The sequence below is a fragment of the Mytilus trossulus genome, unplaced genomic scaffold, assembly GCF_036588685.1.
Source record: "Mytilus trossulus isolate FHL-02 unplaced genomic scaffold, PNRI_Mtr1.1.1.hap1 h1tg000234l__unscaffolded, whole genome shotgun sequence".
In the NCBI taxonomy this organism is placed as follows: Eukaryota; Metazoa; Mollusca; class Bivalvia; order Mytilida; family Mytilidae; genus Mytilus; species Mytilus trossulus.
Genome location: NW_026963315.1, coordinates 2,859,910 through 2,882,771, shown reverse-complemented (window position 1 = coordinate 2,882,771; position 22,862 = coordinate 2,859,910). Strand labels below are relative to the sequence as shown.

Sequence of the window (22,862 nt, the reverse complement as noted above, 5' to 3'; positions counted from 1 at the left end):
CCTCATTCACTATGTCCCAGGTTAATATTGCGGGAGGGAGGAGGGTTCAAAACATGTTTCACTCAGCCTCATTCATTATGTCCCAGGTTAATATTGCGGGTGGGATGAGGGTTCAAAACATGTTTCACTCAGCCTCATTCATTATGTCCCAGGTTAATATTGCGGGTGGGATGAGGGTTCAAAACATGTTTCACTCAGCCTCATTCATTATGTCCCAGGTTAATATTGCGGGTGGGATGAGGGTTCAAAACATGTTTCACTCAGCCTCATTCATTATGTCCCAGGTTAATATTGCGGGTGGGATGAGGGTTCAAAACATGTTTCACTCAGCCTCATTCATTATGTCCCAGGTTAATATTGCGGGTGGGATGAGGGTTCAAAACATGTTTCACTCAGCCTCATTCATTATGTCCCAGGTTAATATTGCGGGTGGGATGAGGGTTCAAACATGTTTCACTCAGCCTCATTCATTATGTCCCAGGTTAATATAGCGGGTGGGATGAGGGTTCAAACATGTTTCACTCAGCCTCATTCATTATGTCCCAGGTTAATATAGCGGGAGGGAGGAGGGTTCAAAACATGTTTCACTCAGCCTCATTCATTATGTCCCAGGTTAATATTGCGGGAGGGAGGAGGGTTCAAAACATGTTTCACTCAGCCTCATTCATTATGTCCCAGGTTAATATAGCGGGTGGGATGAGGGTTCAAAACATGTTTCACTCAGCCTCATTCATTATGTCCCAGGTTAATATAACGGGAGGGAGGAGGGTTCAAAACTTGTTTCATTCAGCCTCATTCATTATGTCCCAGGTTAATATTGCGGGAGGGAGGAGGGTTCAAAACATGTTTCACTCAGCCTCATTCATTATGTCCCAGGTTAATATTGCGGGTGGGATGAGGGTTCAAAACATGTTTCACTCAGCCTCATTCATTATGTCCCAGGTTAATATTGCGGGAGGGAGGAGGGTTCAAACATGTTTCACTCAGCCTCATTCATTATGTCCCAGGTTAATATAGCGGGAGGGAGGAGGGTTCAAACATGTTTCACTCAGCCTCATTCATTATGTCCCAGGTTAATATTGCGGGAGGGAGGAGGGTTCAAACATGTTTCACTCAGCCTCATTCATTATGTCCCAGGTTAATATTGCGGGTGGGATGAGGGTTCAAAACATGTTTCACTCAGCCTCATTCATTATGTCCCAGGTTAATATTGCGGGTGGGATGAGGGTTCAAAACATGTTTCACTCAGCCTCATTCATTATGTCCCAGGTTAATATTGCGGGTGGGATGAGGGTTCAAAACATGTTTCACTCAGCCTCATTCATTATGTCCCAGGTTAATATTGCGGGTGGGATGAGGGTTCAAAACATGTTTCACTCAGCCTCATTCATTATGTCCCAGGTTAATATTGCGGGTGGGATGAGGGTTCAAAACATGTTTCACTCAGCCTCATTCATTATGTCCCAGGTTAATATAGCGGGAGGGATGAGGGTTCAAAACATGTTTCACTCAGCCTCATTCATTATGTCCCAGGTTAATATTGCGGGAGGGAGGAGGGTTCAAACATGTTTCACTCAGCCTCATTCATTATGTCCCAGGTTAATATTGCGGGAGGGAGGAGGGTTCAAAACATGTTTCACTCAGCCTCATTCATTATGTCCCAGGTTAATATAGCGGGAGGGAGGAGGGTTCAAACATGTTTCATTCAGCCTCATTCATTATGTCCCAGGTTAATATAGCGGGTGGGATGAGGGTTCAAAACATGTTTCACTCAGCCTCATTCATTATGTCCCAGGTTAATATAGCGGGTGGGATGAGGGTTCAAAACATGTTTCACTCAGCCTCATTCATTATGTCCCAGGTTAATATTGCGGGAGGGAGGAGGGTTCAAAACATGTTTCACTCAGCCTCATTCATTATGTCCCAGGTTAATATTGCGGGTGGGATGAGGGTTCAAAACATGTTTCACTCAGCCTCATTCATTATGTCCCAGGTTAATATTGCGGGTGGGATGAGGGTTCAAAACATGTTTCACTCAGCCTCATTCATTATGTCCCAGGTTAATATTGCGGGTGGGATGAGGGTTCAAAACATGTTTCACTCAGCCTCATTCATTATGTCCCAGGTTAATATTGCGGGAGGGAGGAGGGTTCAAACATGTTTCACTCAGCCTCATTCATAATGTCCCAGGTTAATATAGCGGGAGGGACAAGGGTTCAAAACATGTTTCACTCAGCCTCATTCATTATGTCCCAGGTTAATATAGCGGGAGGGAGGAGGGTTCAAACATGTTTCACTCAGCCTCATTCATTATGTCCCAGGTTAATATAGCGGGAGGGACAAGGGTTCAAAACATGTTTCACTCAGCCTCATTCATTATGTCCCAGGTTAATATAGCGGGAGGGAGGAGGGTTCAAAACATGTTTCACTCAGCCTCATTCATTATGTCCCAGGTTAATATAGAGGGAGGGACAAGGGTTCAAAACATGTTTCACTCAGCCTCATTCATTATGTCCCAGGTTAATATAGCGGGAGGGAGGAGGGTTCAAAACATGTTTCACTCAGCCTCATTCATTATGTCCCAGGTTAATATAGCGGGAGGGAGGAGGGTTCAAACATGTTTCACTCAGCCTCATTCATTATGTCCCAGGTTAATATAGCGGGAGGGAGGAGGGTTCAAACATGTTTCACTCAGCCTCATTCATTATGTCCCAGGTTAATATTGCGGGTGGGATGAGGGTTCAAAACATGTTTCACTCAGCCTCATTCATTATGTCCCAGGTTAATATTGCGGGAGGGAGGAGGGTTCAAAACATGTTTCACTCAGCCTCATTCATTATGTCCCAGGTTAATATAGCGGGAGGGAGGAGGGTTCAAACATGTTTCACTCAGCCTCATTCATTATGTCCCAGGTTAATATAGCGGGAGGGAGGAGGGTTCAAACATGTTTCACTCAGCCTCATTCATTATGTCCCAGGTTAATATTGCGGGTGGGATGAGGGTTCAAAACATGTTTCACTCAGCCTCATTCATTATGTCCCAGGTTAATATTGCGGGTGGGATGAGGGTTCAAAACATGTTTCACTCAGCCTCATTCATTATGTCCCAGGTTAATATTGCGGGTGGGATGAGGGTTCAAAACATGTTTCACTCAGCCTCATTCATTATGTCCCAGGTTAATATTGCGGGTGGGATGAGGGTTCAAAACATGTTTCACTCAGCCTCATTCATTATGTCCCAGGTTAATATTGCGGGTGGGATGAGGGTTCAAAACATGTTTCACTCAGCCTCATTCATTATGTCCCAGGTTAATATTGCGGGTGGGATGAGGGTTCAAAACATGTTTCACTCAGCCTCATTCATTATGTCCCAGGTTAATATAGCGGGAGGGATGAGGGTTCAAAACATGTTTCACTCAGCCTCATTCATTATGTCCCAGGTTAATATTGCGGGAGGGAGGAGGGTTCAAACATGTTTCACTCAGCCTCATTCATTATGTCCCAGGTTAATATTGCGGGAGGGAGGAGGGTTCAAAACATGTTTCACTCAGCCTCATTCATTATGTCCCAGGTTAATATAGCGGGAGGGAGGAGGGTTCAAACATGTTTCATTCAGCCTCATTCATTATGTCCCAGGTTAATATAGCGGGTGGGATGAGGGTTCAAAACATGTTTCACTCAGCCTCATTCATTATGTCCCAGGTTAATATAGCGGGTGGGATGAGGGTTCAAAACATGTTTCACTCAGCCTCATTCATTATGTCCCAGGTTAATATTGCGGGTGGGATGAGGGTTCAAAACATGTTTCACTCAGCCTCATTCATTATGTCCCAGGTTAATATAGCGGGAGGGAGGAGGGTTCAAAACTTGTTTCACTCAGCCTCATTCATTATGTCCCAGGTTAATATTGCGGGTGGGATGAGGGTTCAAACATGTTTCACTCAGCCTCATTCATTATGTCCCAGGTTAATATTGCGGGAGGGAGGAGGGTTCAAAACATGTTTCACTCAGCCTCATTCATTATGTCCCAGGTTAATATTGCGGGTGGGATGAGGGTTCAAAACATGTTTCACTCAGCCTCATTCATTATGTCCCAGGTTAATATTGCGGGTGGGATGAGGGTTCAAACATGTTTCACTCAGCCTCATTCATTATGTCCCAGGTTAATATTGCGGGAGGGAGGAGGGTTCAAAACATGTTTCACTCAGCCTCATTCATTATGTCCCAGGTTAATATTGCGGGTGGGATGAGGGTTCAAAACATGTTTCACTCAGCCTCATTCATTATGTCCCAGGTTAATATTGCGGGAGGGAGGAGGGTTCAAAACATGTTTCACTCAGCCTCATTCATTATGTCCCAGGTTAATATTGCGGGAGGGAGGAGGGTTCAAAACATGTTTCACTCAGCCTCATTCATTATGTCCCAGGTTAATATTGCGGGTGGGAGGAGGGTTCAAAACATGTTTCACTCAGCCTCATTCATTATGTCCCAGGTTAATATTGCGGGTGGGATGAGGGTTCAAAACTTGTTTCACTCAGCCTCATTCATTATGTCCCAGGTTAATATTGCGGGAGGGAGGAGGGTTCAAAACATGTTTCACTCAGCCTCATTCATTATGTCCCAGGTTAATATTGCGGGTGGGATGAGGGTTCAAAACATGTTTCACTCAGCCTCATTCATTATGTCCCAGGTTAATATTGCGGGTGGGATGAGGGTTCAAAACATGTTTCACTCAGCCTCATTCATTATGTCCCAGGTTAATATTGCGGGAGGGAGGAGGGTTCAAACATGTTTCACTCAGCCTCATTCATAATGTCCCAGGTTAATATAGCGGGAGGGACAAGGGTTCAAAACATGTTTCACTCAGCCTCATTCATTATGTCCCAGGTTAATATAGCGGGAGGGAGGAGGGTTCAAACATGTTTCACTCAGCCTCATTCATTATGTCCCAGGTTAATATAGCGGGAGGGACAAGGGTTCAAAACATGTTTCACTCAGCCTCATTCATTATGTCCCAGGTTAATATAGCGGGAGGGAGGAGGGCTCAAAACATGTTTCACTCAGCCTCATTCATTATGTCCCAGGTTAATATAGCGGGAGGGAGGAGGGTTCAAAACATGTTTCACTCAGCCTCATTCATTATGTCCCAGGTTAATATAGCGGGAGGGAGGAGGGTTCAAAACATGTTTCACTCAGCCTCATTCATTATGTCCCAGGTTAATATTGCGGGAGGGAGGAGGGTTCAAAACATGTTTCACTCAGCCTCATTCATTATGTCCCAGGTTAATATAGCGGGAGGGAGGAGGGTTCAAACATGTTTCACTCAGCCTCATTCATTATGTCCCAGGTTAATATAGCGGGAGGGAGGAGGGTTCAAAACATGTTTCACTCAGCCTCATTCATTATGTCCCAGGTTAATATAGCGGGAGGGAGGAGGGTTCAAACATGTTTCACTCAGCCTCATTCATTATGTCCCAGGTTAATATTGCGGGAGGGAGGAGGGTTCAAAACATGTTTCACTCAGCCTCATTCATTATGTCCCAGGTTAATATTGCGGGAGGGAGGAGGGTTCAAACATGTTTCACTCAGCCTCATTCATTATGTCCCAGGTTAATATTGCGGGTGGGATGAGGGTTCAAACATGTTTCACTCAGCCTCATTCATTATGTCCCAGGTTAATATAGCGGGAGGGAGGAGGGTTCAAAACATGTTTCACTCAGCCTCATTCATTATGTCCCAGGTTAATATAGCGGGAGGGAGGAGGGTTCAAAACATGTTTCACTCAGCCTCATTCATTATGTCCCAGGTTAATATTGCGGGAGGGAGGAGGGTTCAAACATGTTTCATTCAGCCTCATTCATTATGTTTCAAATCAGGAACATGTTATCCTGAGCTTGTCATTGGTTGCTGTCTGTCATAAATGTTTTTAAGTTCATCATCTTTACTGATACTTAAACAGGACTGGTTACATTCACAAAAAAATTTGAACAACATATATGTACATCAATAACATTGTACATCTACTTGTATATTGAAAAAGCAGATTTTAGTGTTAGGTCGTGGATTTTTAAATTCAAGGGGCCAAAAAATGGCCCCCTTTTTAAGGGCACACATTCTAATTATATATCTTACCCATCCTTTTCCAGAGTCAGACCAAAACAAATCTTTGTTTTCTTTGTTTAAAGCCAACCCTTCAGGAACCTCTGTACGTCTTGAATGGATTGTTCTAGGTAATGAACCATCCATGTTCATCACGGCTATCTTTGGCTCAACAGATTTGCTGCCCTTATCTGCCCAATATATTTTCCTGTAAAAAAAGTCAAAAGATTGTGTAAGGGGTCATCCATAATTGTAAACCATTTTACTAATGATTTTTAATAGATCAAGTTCATTATGTTTACAAAACAATATGTCTTTAAATGATTTATTAATTTAATATTAATAATTCAAAAATTCAAACTACATGCATGTCCTCATAAAGTACATTTCAATCTCAGCACAATCAGATAATATAAAAAAACCATTTGGACAAATCAGAACACTTAAATAAAATAGACAATATTGGCATATCAGAACATTAAAAATCATTTGTCAACATTTGGAACTATCAGAACATCCCCAAAAAATTTGTCAACATTAATAAGAATATCAAAAAATATTTTCTGCGATATTTTATCTAGAGTTTGACCATTTTTTTTCAGCTTACTTTGCTCTGAATTTCATAGGCGAGAATCACAGTTTACACAACTGTGACTATACATTAAGTCCAAGGATACAGTTATCGTCCTTTTATTTTTGTTGTCTACAAATATAGTCCCTAGTGCATGTGTGTGTAGTGTATAACTTGCATGTTTTATTTGATACACTTTCCCAATTTATTTCTTGATATTAAATGCATGAAATATTAAGTAGGGGGATGTAATTACATGTCAAAAAAAATTAGGTGCTGATTTTTTATGTTAAGTAGTGAATTGGTCCAGTTTTAAAAGGTCAAATTTTATCACGTCTGAAGCTGTCAAACAGAATTTTACACCCGCTTAACACAGAATTGTCAATATTTTGAGTTAGAGCTGGTAGAAGTTTCTATTATTTTGATATTATTTGTCTCACTGGTAGTACACTACACTGTAAAAAAATCTTTTTGAGAAAAAGCAGGTGCGATTTTTTAAATTTGAATTTATTGTCTAAAAGAAATGCACTACAAAATAACTGTGTTCTCGGGCCATATATACATGCGTCATTTTGAAAAAAATCAAATGTTCTCAATAATAAGTTGGTAAATAGTATTTTCTTTCAATCTTACCCATTTTCAGGATCTACTACTAAAGCCACTGGTGCAGCACAATCTGTCAGTCTTCCCCTGTTGCTCATCAGAATTTTTCTGTAGTGTTTATCTGTATCCATACTCATTACTTCTATCGTACCTGATTCTAAGTCAGACCAGAACAGATTCCTAGTAATCCAGTCTACTGCTATAGCATGAGGGGCACCAGAGAAAACAGTTGGCAGGTAGTCAGACTGGTTCCCTTTGTAGACTGATACTGAACCTATACTTGACTGGAAGAAATAAAAGTATATTTTGGTTCTTTCTTTTCTTATTAAATGTAGTATCACACTGAATTTAACTATCATGTAGATTCATTTTTATTTGTTGATTTTTTATTGGTACTACATGGATGAAATAAGACGGTTCTGAATATCTGACAATAAGCAAAAATTAAAGAGTGGCAAACATTTTAAAAGGGACACTAGCTACTAAATATATAAATATTTAAAGTATGATTTTAATATAATTTACTTTTAGCAGCCAATATTGTTCAATATTGTAAAAATAAGCTTAGAAACATTGATGATGAACTGTTCACTTGCATTTTGCTGTTAAGCATTTTTTTACAGGAAAATATTAAGCAAACTAACAGACAAGATGAATGTAATAAGTGGGAGTGGTTATAAATATATGGCGAGTTATCAAATTATCTTGAGATGAAATTAAACTGAAATTCATTTTCCAACATAATATTTAACAGTATACAATGTACTTACATTTCCCATTAAACCTTTTTTGACCAACAATATCTCTTTTGATTGGCTGTCAAAGTCAAAATCTATAACACCAGCTTGACTGGTTACTGGTAACAATGTATGCTGTGATTGGTTGTCGAGAGACATACCAACCAAGCCAGCAGCAGATAGATACAGAAGGTATTCTTCATTCTCTGAAATACAAGAAATTTATAAAACCACAACACTTTTCTTAGTGGTTGTTGTTTTTTGCTATGGTTCATAAGGGACGACATCAAAGGTTCAATGAAGGATAAAAAACTTAATTCACATATTTTTTTCACTGACCCCCACACCCCCCCTCTTAACTTAATTTGGGAAAAATTGATTGACCAATAGAGATATATGTAAAATCGATTTTAGATTAACAAAACTTGCAGCAATGTTGACCCCCCACCCCAAACTATTTGAATGAAGTTTTTTTATCCTACATCGATCTTTTGATGTCGTCCCTAAGTGTTTCTTGTTTCTTGTTTTTTATTTATATTGATTAGACTGTTGGTCCAAAAGATTGAATTGTTTTACACTGGTCATTTTGGGGCCCTTTATAGCTTGCTGTTTGGTATGAGCCAAGGCTCAATGGTGATGCCGTACTATGACCTATAATTGTTGACTTTTTATACATTTTGACAAGATATTAATTTTCATCATTGAGAAACTTGATTTCATTTTACCACAACTGTAAAATTCAGAAATTATTGCTTGCATTTATTATTGTGATTTTGTTATTTTAGACTAAAAATGCAATTTTAACTTTTGCGATATTGAGAAAAATCCTATTTAATTCATATAAACAAATTTAAACAAGAATGTGTCCATAGTACACAGATGCCCCACTCACACTATTATTTTCCATGTTCAGTGGACCGTGACATTGGGGTAAAAACTTTAATTTGGAATTAAAATTACAAGAAAGATCATATCATAGAGAACATTTCTACTATGTTTCAAGTTGATGTGACTTTAACTTCATCAAAAACTACCTTGACCAAAAACTTTAACCTGAAGTGGGACGAACGGACAGACAGACAAACGGACCCACAGACCAGAAAACATAATGACCCTAAACTATCGTAGGTGGGGCATAAAAATGTGAGTTTAAATTATTGTGACTATAAACCTGTTGTTATAATAGAAGCATCTCAATGATCTTTATCTGATTTTATTTAAAAACATTCAGCTGATTTTTTAAGAGTTGTTTCCCTTATGTGTTCTGTAACCCTCTCCTACTCACTTTTACAGCTAATTTCTTAATGCATGTAAAGCAAAACTTTGGTTGGCTTGCTTGCTTTGTTTGTATTATTGTTTATACAAGCTTTGTTAATAAATATATATAGGCATAGTTTAACCTGTATATATGCTATTTGAATTTAATTGGGTGTTATCCTAATGATTGTACAATATAAAAACAAAGCAAGCAAGCTAACTAAAGTGACTATCAAAATTTCATTTCATTTTCATGTAGACAAAACGTGCGTCTTGCGTACTAAATTATAATCCTGGTACCTTTGATAAAGTCTTGCTTTACATGCTGTAGGAAATTAGCTGTAACAGAAATATACTAATGATTATCATTGTCTCGTGTCATACCACCTGAGTCAACCCTTTAAAACTTTACTTTGTGTACTTGGGAGGGAGTACAAATTGTTTGCTTGAAACACCAAATCAATTTAAAGTTAAATTTGGAAAATTTTGAGGCTGACTGTGTCAGCATAGGAATATTAATAGTTCTGTTTCAATGATAAAAAAAATGACTAAAAGGAGGAGTGTAGAGAATGTAGGAAGGCAGAAGAAGGGAGATAATCCTACCAACCATTAGAAATACACTGATGATTGTCTTTGTCCAGTACCATACCCCCAGGACAAGCACATGTGTAGTTCTTTGATGGAGATAACAAACATAGATGGCTGCATTGGTTCTTTACACATGGACTCTCCTCTATAAAAGAAAAAATATTGCATAACAGTTATACTTTAAAATACTTTTAGATGCTAATGACAGTTAGGTCCGAGACCACCATTGTCGTCCCTTGATTTTCGTTGTTCACAAATATAGTCCCTAGTGTTGACAGTGGGTTACTTGCCATTAATTTTTATACCTCTTCCAAATTCATTTCTCCATGTTTAATGCCTCAAATTGCAAGTAGGGGGATAAAATTACACTGTAAAAAAATTTGGGTCCAGAATTTTAAAGGAAAGTAGTGATTTGGCCCAGCTGAAAAAGGTTGAAAATGAGCACTTCGGAAGCTGTCAAAAGATTTCAAGACGCCCTAAACATAAAATTGTCCATATTTTGAGTTAGAGGCGATGAAGTTTTCTATAATTTTGATATAATTTGTCCCAAAAGTAGTACAACACACTGTAAAAGTTTCTTTGAGAAAGCGCAGGTGGGATTTTTTTTATTTTCATTTATGTTCTAAAAGAAATGCACTATGAATTAATTGTGTTCTCGGACCAGTAAGGCATTGGCAAAATAAAAAAAGACCTACCAACCCTATAATTCTTTAGGTTGCATTTCTCTAAATATTGACAATGCAATTTCCCATAGGAAGTCCTTTTACGGCTAAAACTGTACCACTTTTACTATGAAGTTTTGTAAAAATTTAATCCTAGAATTGAAAGTTCATATGCACTACAATTTTTTTCAAGGGTCAAAATATAGGGCTGTACGGCATATATTCAATGTTTATATAACCAAAACTTTTCAGAGTCTAAACTAACACTACCTTTCTTAACTACCCCTACCTCGAATGAAGGGTTACCACAGATTTCAATGTAAACAATATGCACATGTATATTTACTGGTAAAATTCTAAAGTTATGCCTCTATGAGATGGGACACAGAGAGCACAACTGGGAACCAGTATGTAAACAAAATTAATTTTCTATGCACATTCAAGATCTCCCCAATATTTTTTTTTATGGATATTGATAATAAGCATAATACTACTTTAATTCCTTTGCTTCACATTAAAGTTATTTTTGTTCAACATTTCCCTGTGCAACCTTTGAAATCCTTCATAGCAGAATTTCATACCTTTAAAGGGGCATAACCCTTTGTAAAATTTGCCTCTCTATTTTTACATCAATCAGGGCTTCAAAAAACTAATAAATGAGCAAATCATTTTACCTTGTGGTTGTCTAACAGGATGGAAAATGGCAACACCAAGTGGTCTGGTTACTCTGCTCACAGTAACCTCCCTTGATGAACAATTAAATTTGTTACACTGTGAAACCTGTCCTGCTACACGGTCCGTCCAAAATACAGTGTCCTCAAAAACTACTAGACCGTGAGGATGACGTAGAAACTGGAATATCAACAAACAAATAAATAACAATTGGAAATTCAAGATCTGTTTTGGAGCAAACCTTCTATAAAATTTCCTTCAACTTTAATAAATTCCATAATAGGAAAAATTTCTCATACATTGAAACAACATATGAAGTGAATAGCTATGCATGGTATGAAATAATACTGTCAAATTTGGTTAAAATCAAATCAAAGTTTTGTATTGAGTGTTCTATTTAGTGTACAAAGCCTGAATTCAGACACTGATAAGCTTTATAATACTGTGGATTCCGTTACTGTTAATTCAGAAATTATTGCAATGTTTTTATTATTGCATAAAATGCGACAGGGTTAAAATCCCAAAAATTTAAACTCGCATTTTGGAATTTTTATATGAATTTCACAGATTGCAAAAAATCAGATTGAAATTTTAGTCAAAAATGACAAATTTGCAATAATAAATGCACACAATAATTACTGAATTTACAGTAGTTTTAATAGTGGGCACCAATTAAGAATATAAATTTACTTTATAACATGAAATGTTATCCATGGTTTTATAACCAGAGTACAATTTAACTTAAAACTTTAACAATAAATTTATGATCTAATTTTTGGTGGGGTTTGTGTTGCTCATTCTTGATTGTCTATATTGTGTTCTATATACTGATAATTTAATATTGGATGTAACGAGTATTCTGATTGGCTGACGTTATTTTGTTATCAGCCCATAGATATAATTTAGGCATAGACCGTGATGTCATCAACATTTTTTCATGGTTTTCTATGGTTTAAATGAAATTTAGAATTAAATTATAAGATATGACTGTAATATTTTTTCTGTCTATTCAAAATAACATAAAAAATGTGGTTCACACTGTTAAATAACCCGCTACCCGCGTTATTTAGTGTGCATAATTTTTTTTATGTTATTTCTTCATAGACAAAAAAATATTACAGTCATTCCTTAATTGTTTTAATCTTGTTTTGTTTTTTGATATATCATTGTCAGTTTGCTGTCACTTGATAGTTTGAATATCCCTTTGGAATCTTTTGCCTCTAATTGATGGTGCAACTTCAGAAAGGGTAAAAATCGTGCCTAAGTCTCCCCTCTCTGTGAACAAATATTGCAATACATACATGGTCATTAGCAAACACTTGTTTCCGTCCAGATCCATCATAGTTACAATACTCAATAAAATCAAGTCGAGCATCAGCAAAGTATAGACGTCTGTTTGGATAATCTATAGATAGACCATTTGGCCAATACAGCTTCTCAGATACAATAATTATTCGGCCAGAGCCATCCATTCCTGCCCTCTCAATACGAGGATTCTGACCCCAATCTGTCCAAAACAAGAAGCGAGCTCTGCAAATAAAAATTATATCAGTTTCAGTATAAGCACTTGTTACCTATATATATATATATATATACAACTCGTCTAAACATCAACCCAACAATGTTAGATCTGTAAATTTGCTTTCAAATTTTTGGTTCTTCCCTCGCCGGGATTAGAACCCACGCTACTGTGATATCGTGACACCAAATCGCCTGCACTGCAGCCGTCCCGCTAGACCACACGACCACCTGGGCTCTCAAATACATATATATATAATATATATATGTAAAAAAAACACACAATTGAAATGTTTTCAAAGAAATTAAGTGTTTTTTATCAAAATTGTTTCCCAGATAAAATATTTAAGGTTTAATCAAAACAATGTTGGTGAGAAAAAAAGATTTTTATTTTTTTTTTTATTTTCACTGATAAATATTGGATCGCATAGTTTTGCTTATTGGTGGAGGAATAGTCCAAAATTTTGAATACCCTGAACTTTAATTCTACAATACACAATTTACAGCTTTCAAATATTTGAGATATCAATATTTCGTCCCTAATAAGCTGTTAAATTTATTTTCCTACCCTTGTCTAGGATCCACTCCTATTCCTCTGGGGTTTGTAATATTCTCACTAAATAGAATAGTTTTATAACTTCCATCAAGTCTGGCCACTTCTATGGTCTCTAAGACATAATCATTCCAGTAAAGATTTCCTCCAATCCAGTCCACAGCTAGATCCTCAACAACATTAATTCCCACCGGAAACACCTAGGAAATATATGTTAATACATTCAATAGAGATTTCAATTAATAGCAATTGGATAGAAAATATGACTAAAACTTCTAACATTTTTTTGAAACCAATCCAGTCCATAACAATGTCTTTTATATTGAGGGTTATTCCCTTCAAATGTATGTGGGAGGGTAGGAAGGGAAATTTAATCATTGAATATGGGTTATGTGTATTTTTTCAGTAAGTGTCTATTTACATTATGCAAAGTTATCACACAAGAATGTGTCCATAGATGCCCCCCTCGTACTCTCATTTTCTATGTTCAGTGGACCATGAAACTGGGATAAAAACTCTAATTAGGCATTAAAATTAGAAAGATCATATCATAGGAAACATGTGTACCCAGTCTCAAGTTGATTAGACTTTAAATTCATCAAAAGCTACCTCAATTTTTACCTAATGCGGGACAGATAGACGGAAGCACAGACCAGGAAACATAATGCCCCTGTACCATCGACGGTAAGGCATAAAAATGGTTCCTGGTTCTAGGAGTATTTTGAAAGTCCTTTCCTACCCTCCCACATACATTTTAATGGACTTTAGCCCTTAATTCCTACCAAAACCTGCAACAGACATGACAGATAAGAAAATATATGGAAACACTTTTAATATTGATTTCAATAATTTTATAGAGATTTAATGATCTGGTTCACAACATGTTCCATATTCTTTTTTCCTTGATACTATTTCAATGGTTTTTGCCAAAGTTTGTATACATTGCTATAAGAAATTTGTCCTTCATTGAACATTTGAATTCATGGCTAATCAATTATCATGAAATCCATGAAAAAGAGGTACCAAGGAATAATAATGAAGTATCCTTCCAAGTAAATAGAATTACCTCAGTTAAATTTGAGCCATCTGTTTGTACTCTGTAAATTTTCTTCTGTGATGAATCAGAGAAATAAACTGTGTTGTCAGCGATGTGAACATCTAAACCTGTCATTGATCTAACCCCTGGCATTGGCATGGAAACGTAATGTTGTAAGGAAGGATCACCTTTAACTAACTCATTCTGACTGGTAACAACTAAATATGGTTTGGTCTCATCTGAAATTAATTTGAAATGATGATGACAATAACCTATCTACATATCTATGTTTTGTATCAAACCCTTATCAATAAAAAAATAAAGAAAGAGATAAAGAAGTGCTGAACCAATGCCACTCCAAAATTTTGTGATAGTAGATTTCCCTTATGTGGATACAAGATGATAATGCAGGGTTGTCAGGTAAAAAAATTAAATACCACAAAATAGACAACACTTTATAGTATAAATAAACTAGTACTGAGACTTCTTTCGGTCAATATCTTTCTTGAGCAGCTGTTTCAAACAACAGCCAAAGCTTATTATCAACTTGCTTTTCCTTTAATTTTCACAAACTTTTCCAATCAGTTTTCAAAATAACAAAAGAATGGCAAAGATTTAAAAATTTATTGTACATTTACTTACTTCTGATAGCTAAACACTGTTTTCCTTTGACTAACTCATATCCTTCTTCACATATACATTTATATGAGCCTTTAGTGTTGATACAATGTTGACTACACAGTCCAGGAGGATCACATTCATTAGTATCTACAACATAGTAAATTTTTTATTAAAGCAAAACATCTGAAGGCTGTTTCAGAAAAAAAATATTGTCTCCCCCCAGGGATGGGACTTTTTTTTTTAACTACCATAGGCGGATACAGGGGACACTGGGGGGCCCGGGGCCCTGCTTTCGTGGAAAAAATTTGGTTGATTATATAGGGAATCACTAAAGTGTGACTGGAGTGGGCCCCCACTTACAAAAAGTTCTGGATCCGCCACTTACTACCACCACCCACAGAAATAAAAATAATTTAGTACAACACCCCTTTGCATTTTGTTATTTCAAATACAACCACCCACATACAATTTAAAAAAAAAATGCCTTCCTTAATTAGTTTTTTTCTGGAACAGCCCTGAGATAACAGTTTATTTTTGCACCATACTGTGGATTTATTTTCTTAAATACATGTAGTATGATTGATTGATTGATTGATTGATTGTTTGGTTTTTTTTTGCTTTAAGCCACATCAAGACAAAAAGGCTCTGACTTAAATAGTATGATTATGCAAATTAAAATTATTTAGCTTAATATATATATGTGATACTGAAAACATCAATTTTAAAACCAATCCTGTCTCAAGTTTGTTAGTTTTCTAATTTGGTATGTAATTTTTTTCTAGAGGTGAGCAAGGACGTGTGTTACTATATATCAAATAAAGTAAGTGTCTACATTGGCTAAAAGTATAGGGGAGAGTTGAGATCTCATAAACATGTTTAACCCTGCCACAATTTTGCGCTTGTCCCAAGTCAGGAGCCTCTGGCCTTTGTTGATTTTTAGTTTTAGTTTCTTGTGTACAATTTGGAAATTAGTATGGCGTTCATTATCACTGTACTAGACTAGTATACATATTTTTTAGGGGCCAGCTGAAGGACACCTATGGGTACGGGAATTCTCGCTACATTGAAGACCCATTGGTGGCCTTTAGCTGTTGTCTGCTCTATGGTCGGGTTGTTGTCGCTTTGACACATTCCCCATTTTCTTTCTCAATTTTACTTATTATATAAAGAGTTTATATACATACCTATGCAATCTTTAGTTCCATTTAATTGCAGCCCTTTAGGACAAATGCACTCAGCTCCTCTAGGAGTTTGAATACATTCAAATTGACAACCACCTAAGTTTACTAAGCATTCATCATTATCTGCAAAGAAATTTGAAATTTTATCAGCAATATAACTTTTAAAGGAAATAATACAGGATTGTCTGTCTTTTTTAATAATTTCAAAGATATGATTGCAATAGTGCTTGAACAATAAAAAATTCTACATATCATAACATTTTACTTACTATTCAGATGAACAAGTCTGAAATAATTTAGGTTTATTTTTACATGCAAAATGTTGGCTGCAGCATGCTAATATATATATGAAGTTGTTTCTCTTTCACCATATAATGTTTGAGTTTTATGTTATGGATGTCATACATGTTTTAAATATCTAAATATGTATTCAAAGTATTCAAAATTATTTTAAATACATTTATTGATATGTTAACTCTATAAATTCAGCCTTGGAAGACATTTTTCTGCCAAAACCCCTTCGCATAAAATTCTAATTAGAAATTGTATGTGTTTCAGTCTTAATACTAGTTTACAAACCCAAATACCCGTATGATATCAAAATTAGAATTTCAACCTGGCTCCATTCCCCCACAATTAACTCTGGAATAGTCCTCATAAAAACCCTATAACAACTGCTGACTTACTACATAATGGACTTTCATCATTTCCTCCTGGACAGTCAGGTTGACCATCACAGACCTGGGTTTTATTGATACACTGTCTGTAATCCCCTGGACACTCCCACTGATCTCTCGGACAGTAAAAGGGGGGTGGTGCTGAAAATAAAAAACTTTTTTATTCACTTATATTTGTGTTGTATTATATTAAATTGTTAACTAATGTTGGTGATATAAACATTCTGTATGAGAAAAAAATATCCTGCATACCTGCATATATCTCTTTGACCACTAGATGACAGTGCTAAAATAATATATATATATTTTTTGTCAAATTCTGCAGAAAGTTTATTTTGACTAAGTATAAAATGGTAGCAAATTTTTCCAAGCCAATAGTTTGTTCAAATCACAACATAGATGTGTAAAATGCAACAATAAATGCTCATAAAAATTTATCAATTTACATTATTATCTGTTGCTTACCAATTTTCAAGAATTACGTTGGTATAGGGAAAAAACTTATTTAAATGTTGAAAGAATTGCAAATTTCCTGTATAACTTAATGTACACTTTTGAAAAACCACAAAATCAAACATCCACGAAAATGCAAGTTTTCCTCAATCCATGAAATTCGTACCCATGAAAATAAATGAATCCACAGTATGCTGAAACTTAAATTCCTCAGCAATTAAACTTACGGCAAGTTAAGGCTTTGTCTTCATCGCTGTTGTCTCCGCAGTCATCATCACCATCACAAACCCACAACTTCGACACACAACGACCATTCTCACAACGGAAACGATCAAAAGAACATGTGGGATTAGCTGTAACAAACAAATTCAAAAATATAAGAATACATGAGCACATTCATATAAACACTCATATGTGTATACATGTATTAACAGGCAAACCACACTCATGTGTAAATATATTGTAAATAATGGGTCTTATATACATCTTCACATATTTAATAGACATACAAGAAGAGTTTAAACATCTAAAACAACCAAAGGAACATCTAGAAATAACTGCAAAAGCCAAACAATCTGTAAGCAAGGGGTCATATAACTATAAATTCAACAAAATATGCTGTGGACTTTACTTAGTCAACCAATCATGATTTAAACTCCCTCAAAAAAATAAGTCTTAAACTAAACACACTTTACCAATCACATATTGAACCATAATCCTAAGTGATGAATCTGATGTTCAGTAGTCATTTGTTGATGTGGTTCATAAGTGTTTCTCGTTTCTTGTTTGTATATGTTTTTCCTGTTTGAACGGTTTTACACTAGTCATATATATGGGGCCCTTTATAGCTTGCTGTTCCGTGTAAGCCAGGGCTCTGTGTTGAAGACTGTACTTTGACCTATACTGGATTACTTTTACAAATTGTGACTTTGATCGAGAGTTGTCTCATTGGCTTGCATACCACATCTTCTTATATCTATCAAACAATCATGAGTTTGAACCATGTGATAAAAATATCATGCAGTTTAACAAAATCAGGTGTCAATTAGATCCAGTTTGACAAAATTGTGTCAATCAGATTATTAACAATTGAAATGAAGTATTTGTGGGAGGTCTAAAAACATGACACACCCTCATTACAAACTAAACTTACGACAAGAGTTTGGTTCATCAGACCCATCTTCACAGTCTTCCTGTCCATCACATTTCCAGGTCTTAGGAACACACCCTCCTTTCTTACATCTAAACTCCTCCTTTAGGCATGTCTCGTCACTTCTGAAAGCTAAAATAAATAAATTGTACTATTTTCATAGCTTATAGAAAGTTTATAGAAGATATTGTATAAATAAACTCATCATAGATACTAGGATTGAAATTTTGTATTGGTGCCAGATGCACATTTGGTCTACAAAAGACTCACCTGTCATACTTGAATCAAAAAAAGTTTAAAAGGCAAAAATGGTATCTAACAAATAAAAATTAATCCACAGTATTGAAAAATAAAGGATTTTTAAAAATGTATTAGTTGACTTAATAAAAATGTAATGGGGTACAAAATATAAAAGAAAATTGAAGAGCAAAATGCCAGGATCCTTTAACAAAGTGTTCAGTCAGTATCATATGCCGATTATTCACATCATTTACTTGTATTTGTTTTTTTACTATGTCTTATTTGAAAAATATCAATAGTATGACTATGCCATAGGTCAATCACTTATGTATTGTAAAAATGTATGTATGTATGTATGCACTGTAGTTTGAACACCAAAAAGATCAATAAAAAATAAAAAAAAAAAGTGTTCTTTCATGATATTCAATCACTTATAAATACTTGTTATAAATTAACAATATGCTATAAATTCACAATATGATCCAAGCCTGTCAACTTGTCTGTATGATTTCTTAAATTAGTTATCTCCCCTCATTCAATATAACAAACTTTTTTTCTACTGAGTTATCTTCTTTCTTTATAATATAACAAACAGTTTTTTCTAAATTAGTTATCTCCCTTCATTATAATATAACAAACTTTTCTAAATGAGTTATCTCCCTTCATTATAATATAACAAACTTTTTCTAAATGAGTTATCTCCCTTCATTACAATAAAACAAACTTTTTTTTCTCAAACAAGTTATCTCCCCTCATTTAATATACCAAACATTTTTCCAAATGAGTTATCTCCCTTCATTTAAAAAAACAAACTTTTTCTAAATGAGTTATCTCCCCTCATTCATTACAAAAACTTACGACAATCCTCCTCATCACTGCCGTCCTTACAATCTGGTGCCCTGTCACACTTATTCCTCTTTGGGATACATTGCCATGATGTCCTACACTTCCAGCTGTTGGAGGAACAGTTGAGAGCAGGACAATCTATTTCATCACTCCCATCAAAACAGTCATTGCTTCCATCGCAGATTTTTTTCGAAGGAATACAGCGCTTGTCTAAACACTGGAAATATCCAATCGAACATTCATGTTTACCTGAAAATTAATTTGACAGTATCAATTCAAGAGAAATACTCGCATAACTAAAGTACTTTTTATAGTTCTCATTGTTGCAAAAAAATAGATTTGAAATAAATCCACTAAATTGCAGTTATATTTACAAGCATAAATTTATGTAGCAAGTCACTTTTATATTTCATTTGATTATGATCATATATAGGATATTTAGCCTTACTTTAAAGCCTCCCTGAAGAAATTTGTCACAATTAAGTTTCAACCAATCATTTGCTGAGAACAGATTTTTCACTAGTGAGGAGAAATATGTTTCTTACACAGCTCAAGAAGTGTGAAAATAGCACAAAAAATTTAGAGAAAACTGTATTTCATATAATTGAGAAACAAAGAATGATTTAGGGAGCTACAATTTGATTTTTATGGGGGGCTAGAATTAAATTTGAAAAAATATAGGCAGGACAGGAGTTTTCAGTAAAAAAAAAGGCAGGATGAGACACTTGCAAAACAAAAAAGTCAGGATGACATTTTATGTAAAAGAAGTCAGGATAAACTAAAAAAAAAAGCAGGACCGGATAGAGTGAAAAATAAAAAGGCAGGACAGAGATTACAACTAAAAAAAAAGGCAGGACAAAAGTTTTCATCCTAGCACCCCATAAAAATCAAATGGTAGCTCCCTTAATAGTATTATTAGCTTTGTTTTATTCACTTCAAATAGATAATCTTCTTGCACATATCCTTTTGGTCACCCTGAACTATTGGTCAAATAAAAAATCTTTACTTGTTATCATCATCATAAGGGAGACAACTCACCACAAAATTTTCCTTCGTCTGATGCATCACCACAATCATTATCTGTGTCACACATAAATTTCTTGTGAATACACAATGTGTTATTACACTGGAACTGTTCTCTATTACAAGTCTTCTGAGCTAAAAAAATTAATACACAATGTGTAATTACACCAGAACTGTTCTCTATTACAAGTCTTCTGAGCTAGAAAATGAGTTCACAATGTGTTATTACACTGTAACTATTCTCTATTACAAGTCTTCTCAGCTAGAAAATGAATACACAATGTGTTATTACACTGGAACTGTTCTCTATTACAAGTCTTCTCAGCTAGAAAATGAATACACAATGTGTTATTACACTGGAACTGTTCTCTTTTACAAGTCTTCTCAGCTAGAAAATGAATACACAATGTGTTATTACACTGGAACTGTTCTCTATTACAAGTCTTCTCAGCTAGAAAATGAATACACAATGTGTTATTACACTGGAACTGTTCTCTTTTACAAGTCTTCTCAGCTAGAAAATGAATACACAATGTGTTATTACACTGGAACTGTTCTCTATTACAAGTCTTCTCAGCTAAAAAATGAATACACAAAAATTATGGCATATATATACAAAGTATGAAGCATCCAGGTGTTCTACCTTCTAAAATATAAAGCTTTTAAGAATTAGCTAACGCCGCCGCTGCCGCCAAATTAATCCAAATTTAATTCAATTTTACTTTAGGTTGATATTTTATTATTTATGTTAATATAGTAAATGCCATCATGACCTTTATTACCATGGTTACTTACCACATTTAGTTTCGTCACTGAAGTCTCCACAATCATTATCGCCATCACACTGCCAGTTCTTGTTAATACAGCGGCTATTTTTACAATGAAATTCTTTTGATGAACAGGACTTTCCTGTTAATAATAGAACAATTAAATTTATACTTGTACCTAATTCAGCCTAGACAAGAATGTGTCCCAAGTACATGGATGCCCCATCTGCACAATCATTTTCTATATTCAGTGGACAATGAAAATGGGATAAAATCTCTAATTTGGCATTACAATCAGAAAGATCATATCATAGGGAACATGTTTACTAAGTTTCAAATAGATTGAACTTCAACTTCATCAAAAACTTCATCTACCAAAACTTTAACCTGAAGCAGGATAAACAAACAGACGGACAGACGGACGAACGGACAGACGATCGAACGGATGGAAGGACACACAGACCAGAAAACATAATGCCCATAAATGGGGCATAAAAACAAGAATTTGTATTATCGTATATATCCAAAGTGTAATATCTACTGTCATAAATGAATATTAAGATAAACTCGACTTCTTATTTTTCTAAGACAACTTACTCCTTTTTTTTAAATAGAATCAAAGAAGAGGAGAAAGTTTTGTTTTTCCATCTATTTATATAATGAAAGAACATTTTGCTTGATATTCATACAAATAGACCCATGTTTTTTTACCACTTACCGTTTTCACAGTTCTGTTCATCTGACATATCTATACAATCGTTGTCTCCATCACAGCGAAAGGTTTTCGGTATACACTTCTCATTTTTACATTGGAAAAATTCGTTTCGACATTCACTTTGTTTCTTTTCGTCAGCATTTATGACACAATCACGCTGGTTATCTGACAATTTCATACCGAAAGGACAGCCACAAACACGCCCTAGTTTTAGTATGCCACTGGTATAAGGTACAGGGAAACAAAAATGTGAACAATCTCCATTTCTCAGTAGACATGGATGGTCATCTGAAAAAAGAGGAAATTAAAGTTTTATTTTTATATATGTAAATCCCAAACTTAAGATTTATAATGCAATATAGAATTTAAATAAGGATCAAATCTGGAAAACAAACTATATCAAAATAAAACTTTGTACCAATTGTTCATAAACTGATAAATGGTTTTGGCTTACTATTTCTAGTCAGGATTCTACTTCGTCAAAATTATCTCCCCTTTATGCCAGTTCATTTTCACAATCGTAGAAATGGAAGCCATTGTAGGGATGACGCGCTGCTAATTTTGCTCTTGAAAACCCATAAATTTATCCACATAGCACCATTAAAATCCTTATATGTCAGTTGTATTTAAAAAGACAAATGTATTGTATCTACTAGCTAATGAGCATCCATGAGCATGACTATCGTAGGTGGGGCATAAAAATCAGCGCAAATGAAAAAAAAATCGGTGCAAATGAAAGAAAAAATCGGCAACTATTTTCGTTAATACAATTACACTATTTAAGGCAATATATTAAAAATCCGATGATTTCCTGTGAATTGGATAAACAAAACTAATCCTGGAAATGAGTCCAGAATTGTTCGTTTTAGTATTGTCTCATTACATCTGGTTTGA

At 35.4% G+C, this 22,862-nt stretch overlaps 1 protein-coding gene across 1 annotated transcript in view; it reads right to left on the bottom strand.

The window, feature by feature from the left end:
* LOC134701240 (low-density lipoprotein receptor-related protein 2-like) overlaps positions 1-22,862 on the bottom strand; it is a 113,074-nt gene that overhangs the window by 73,144 nt on the left and 17,068 nt on the right. The window contains exons 12-28 of the mRNA XM_063562370.1: positions 21,972-22,256; positions 21,282-21,395; positions 20,502-20,621; positions 19,476-19,712; positions 18,381-18,509; positions 17,455-17,580; positions 16,784-16,915; positions 16,101-16,220; positions 14,938-15,063; positions 14,326-14,534; positions 13,275-13,459; positions 12,490-12,718; positions 11,191-11,368; positions 9,874-9,999; positions 8,043-8,215; positions 7,303-7,556; positions 6,132-6,306 (exon numbers count right to left, since the gene is read on the bottom strand). Of these exons, the coding sequence (XP_063418440.1) occupies positions 6,132-6,306; positions 7,303-7,556; positions 8,043-8,215; positions 9,874-9,999; positions 11,191-11,368; positions 12,490-12,718; positions 13,275-13,459; positions 14,326-14,534; positions 14,938-15,063; positions 16,101-16,220; positions 16,784-16,915; positions 17,455-17,580; positions 18,381-18,509; positions 19,476-19,712; positions 20,502-20,621; positions 21,282-21,395; positions 21,972-22,256 (2,918 nt within the window). The remainder of the gene's footprint in view (positions 1-6,131; positions 6,307-7,302; positions 7,557-8,042; positions 8,216-9,873; positions 10,000-11,190; positions 11,369-12,489; positions 12,719-13,274; positions 13,460-14,325; positions 14,535-14,937; positions 15,064-16,100; positions 16,221-16,783; positions 16,916-17,454; positions 17,581-18,380; positions 18,510-19,475; positions 19,713-20,501; positions 20,622-21,281; positions 21,396-21,971; positions 22,257-22,862) is intronic.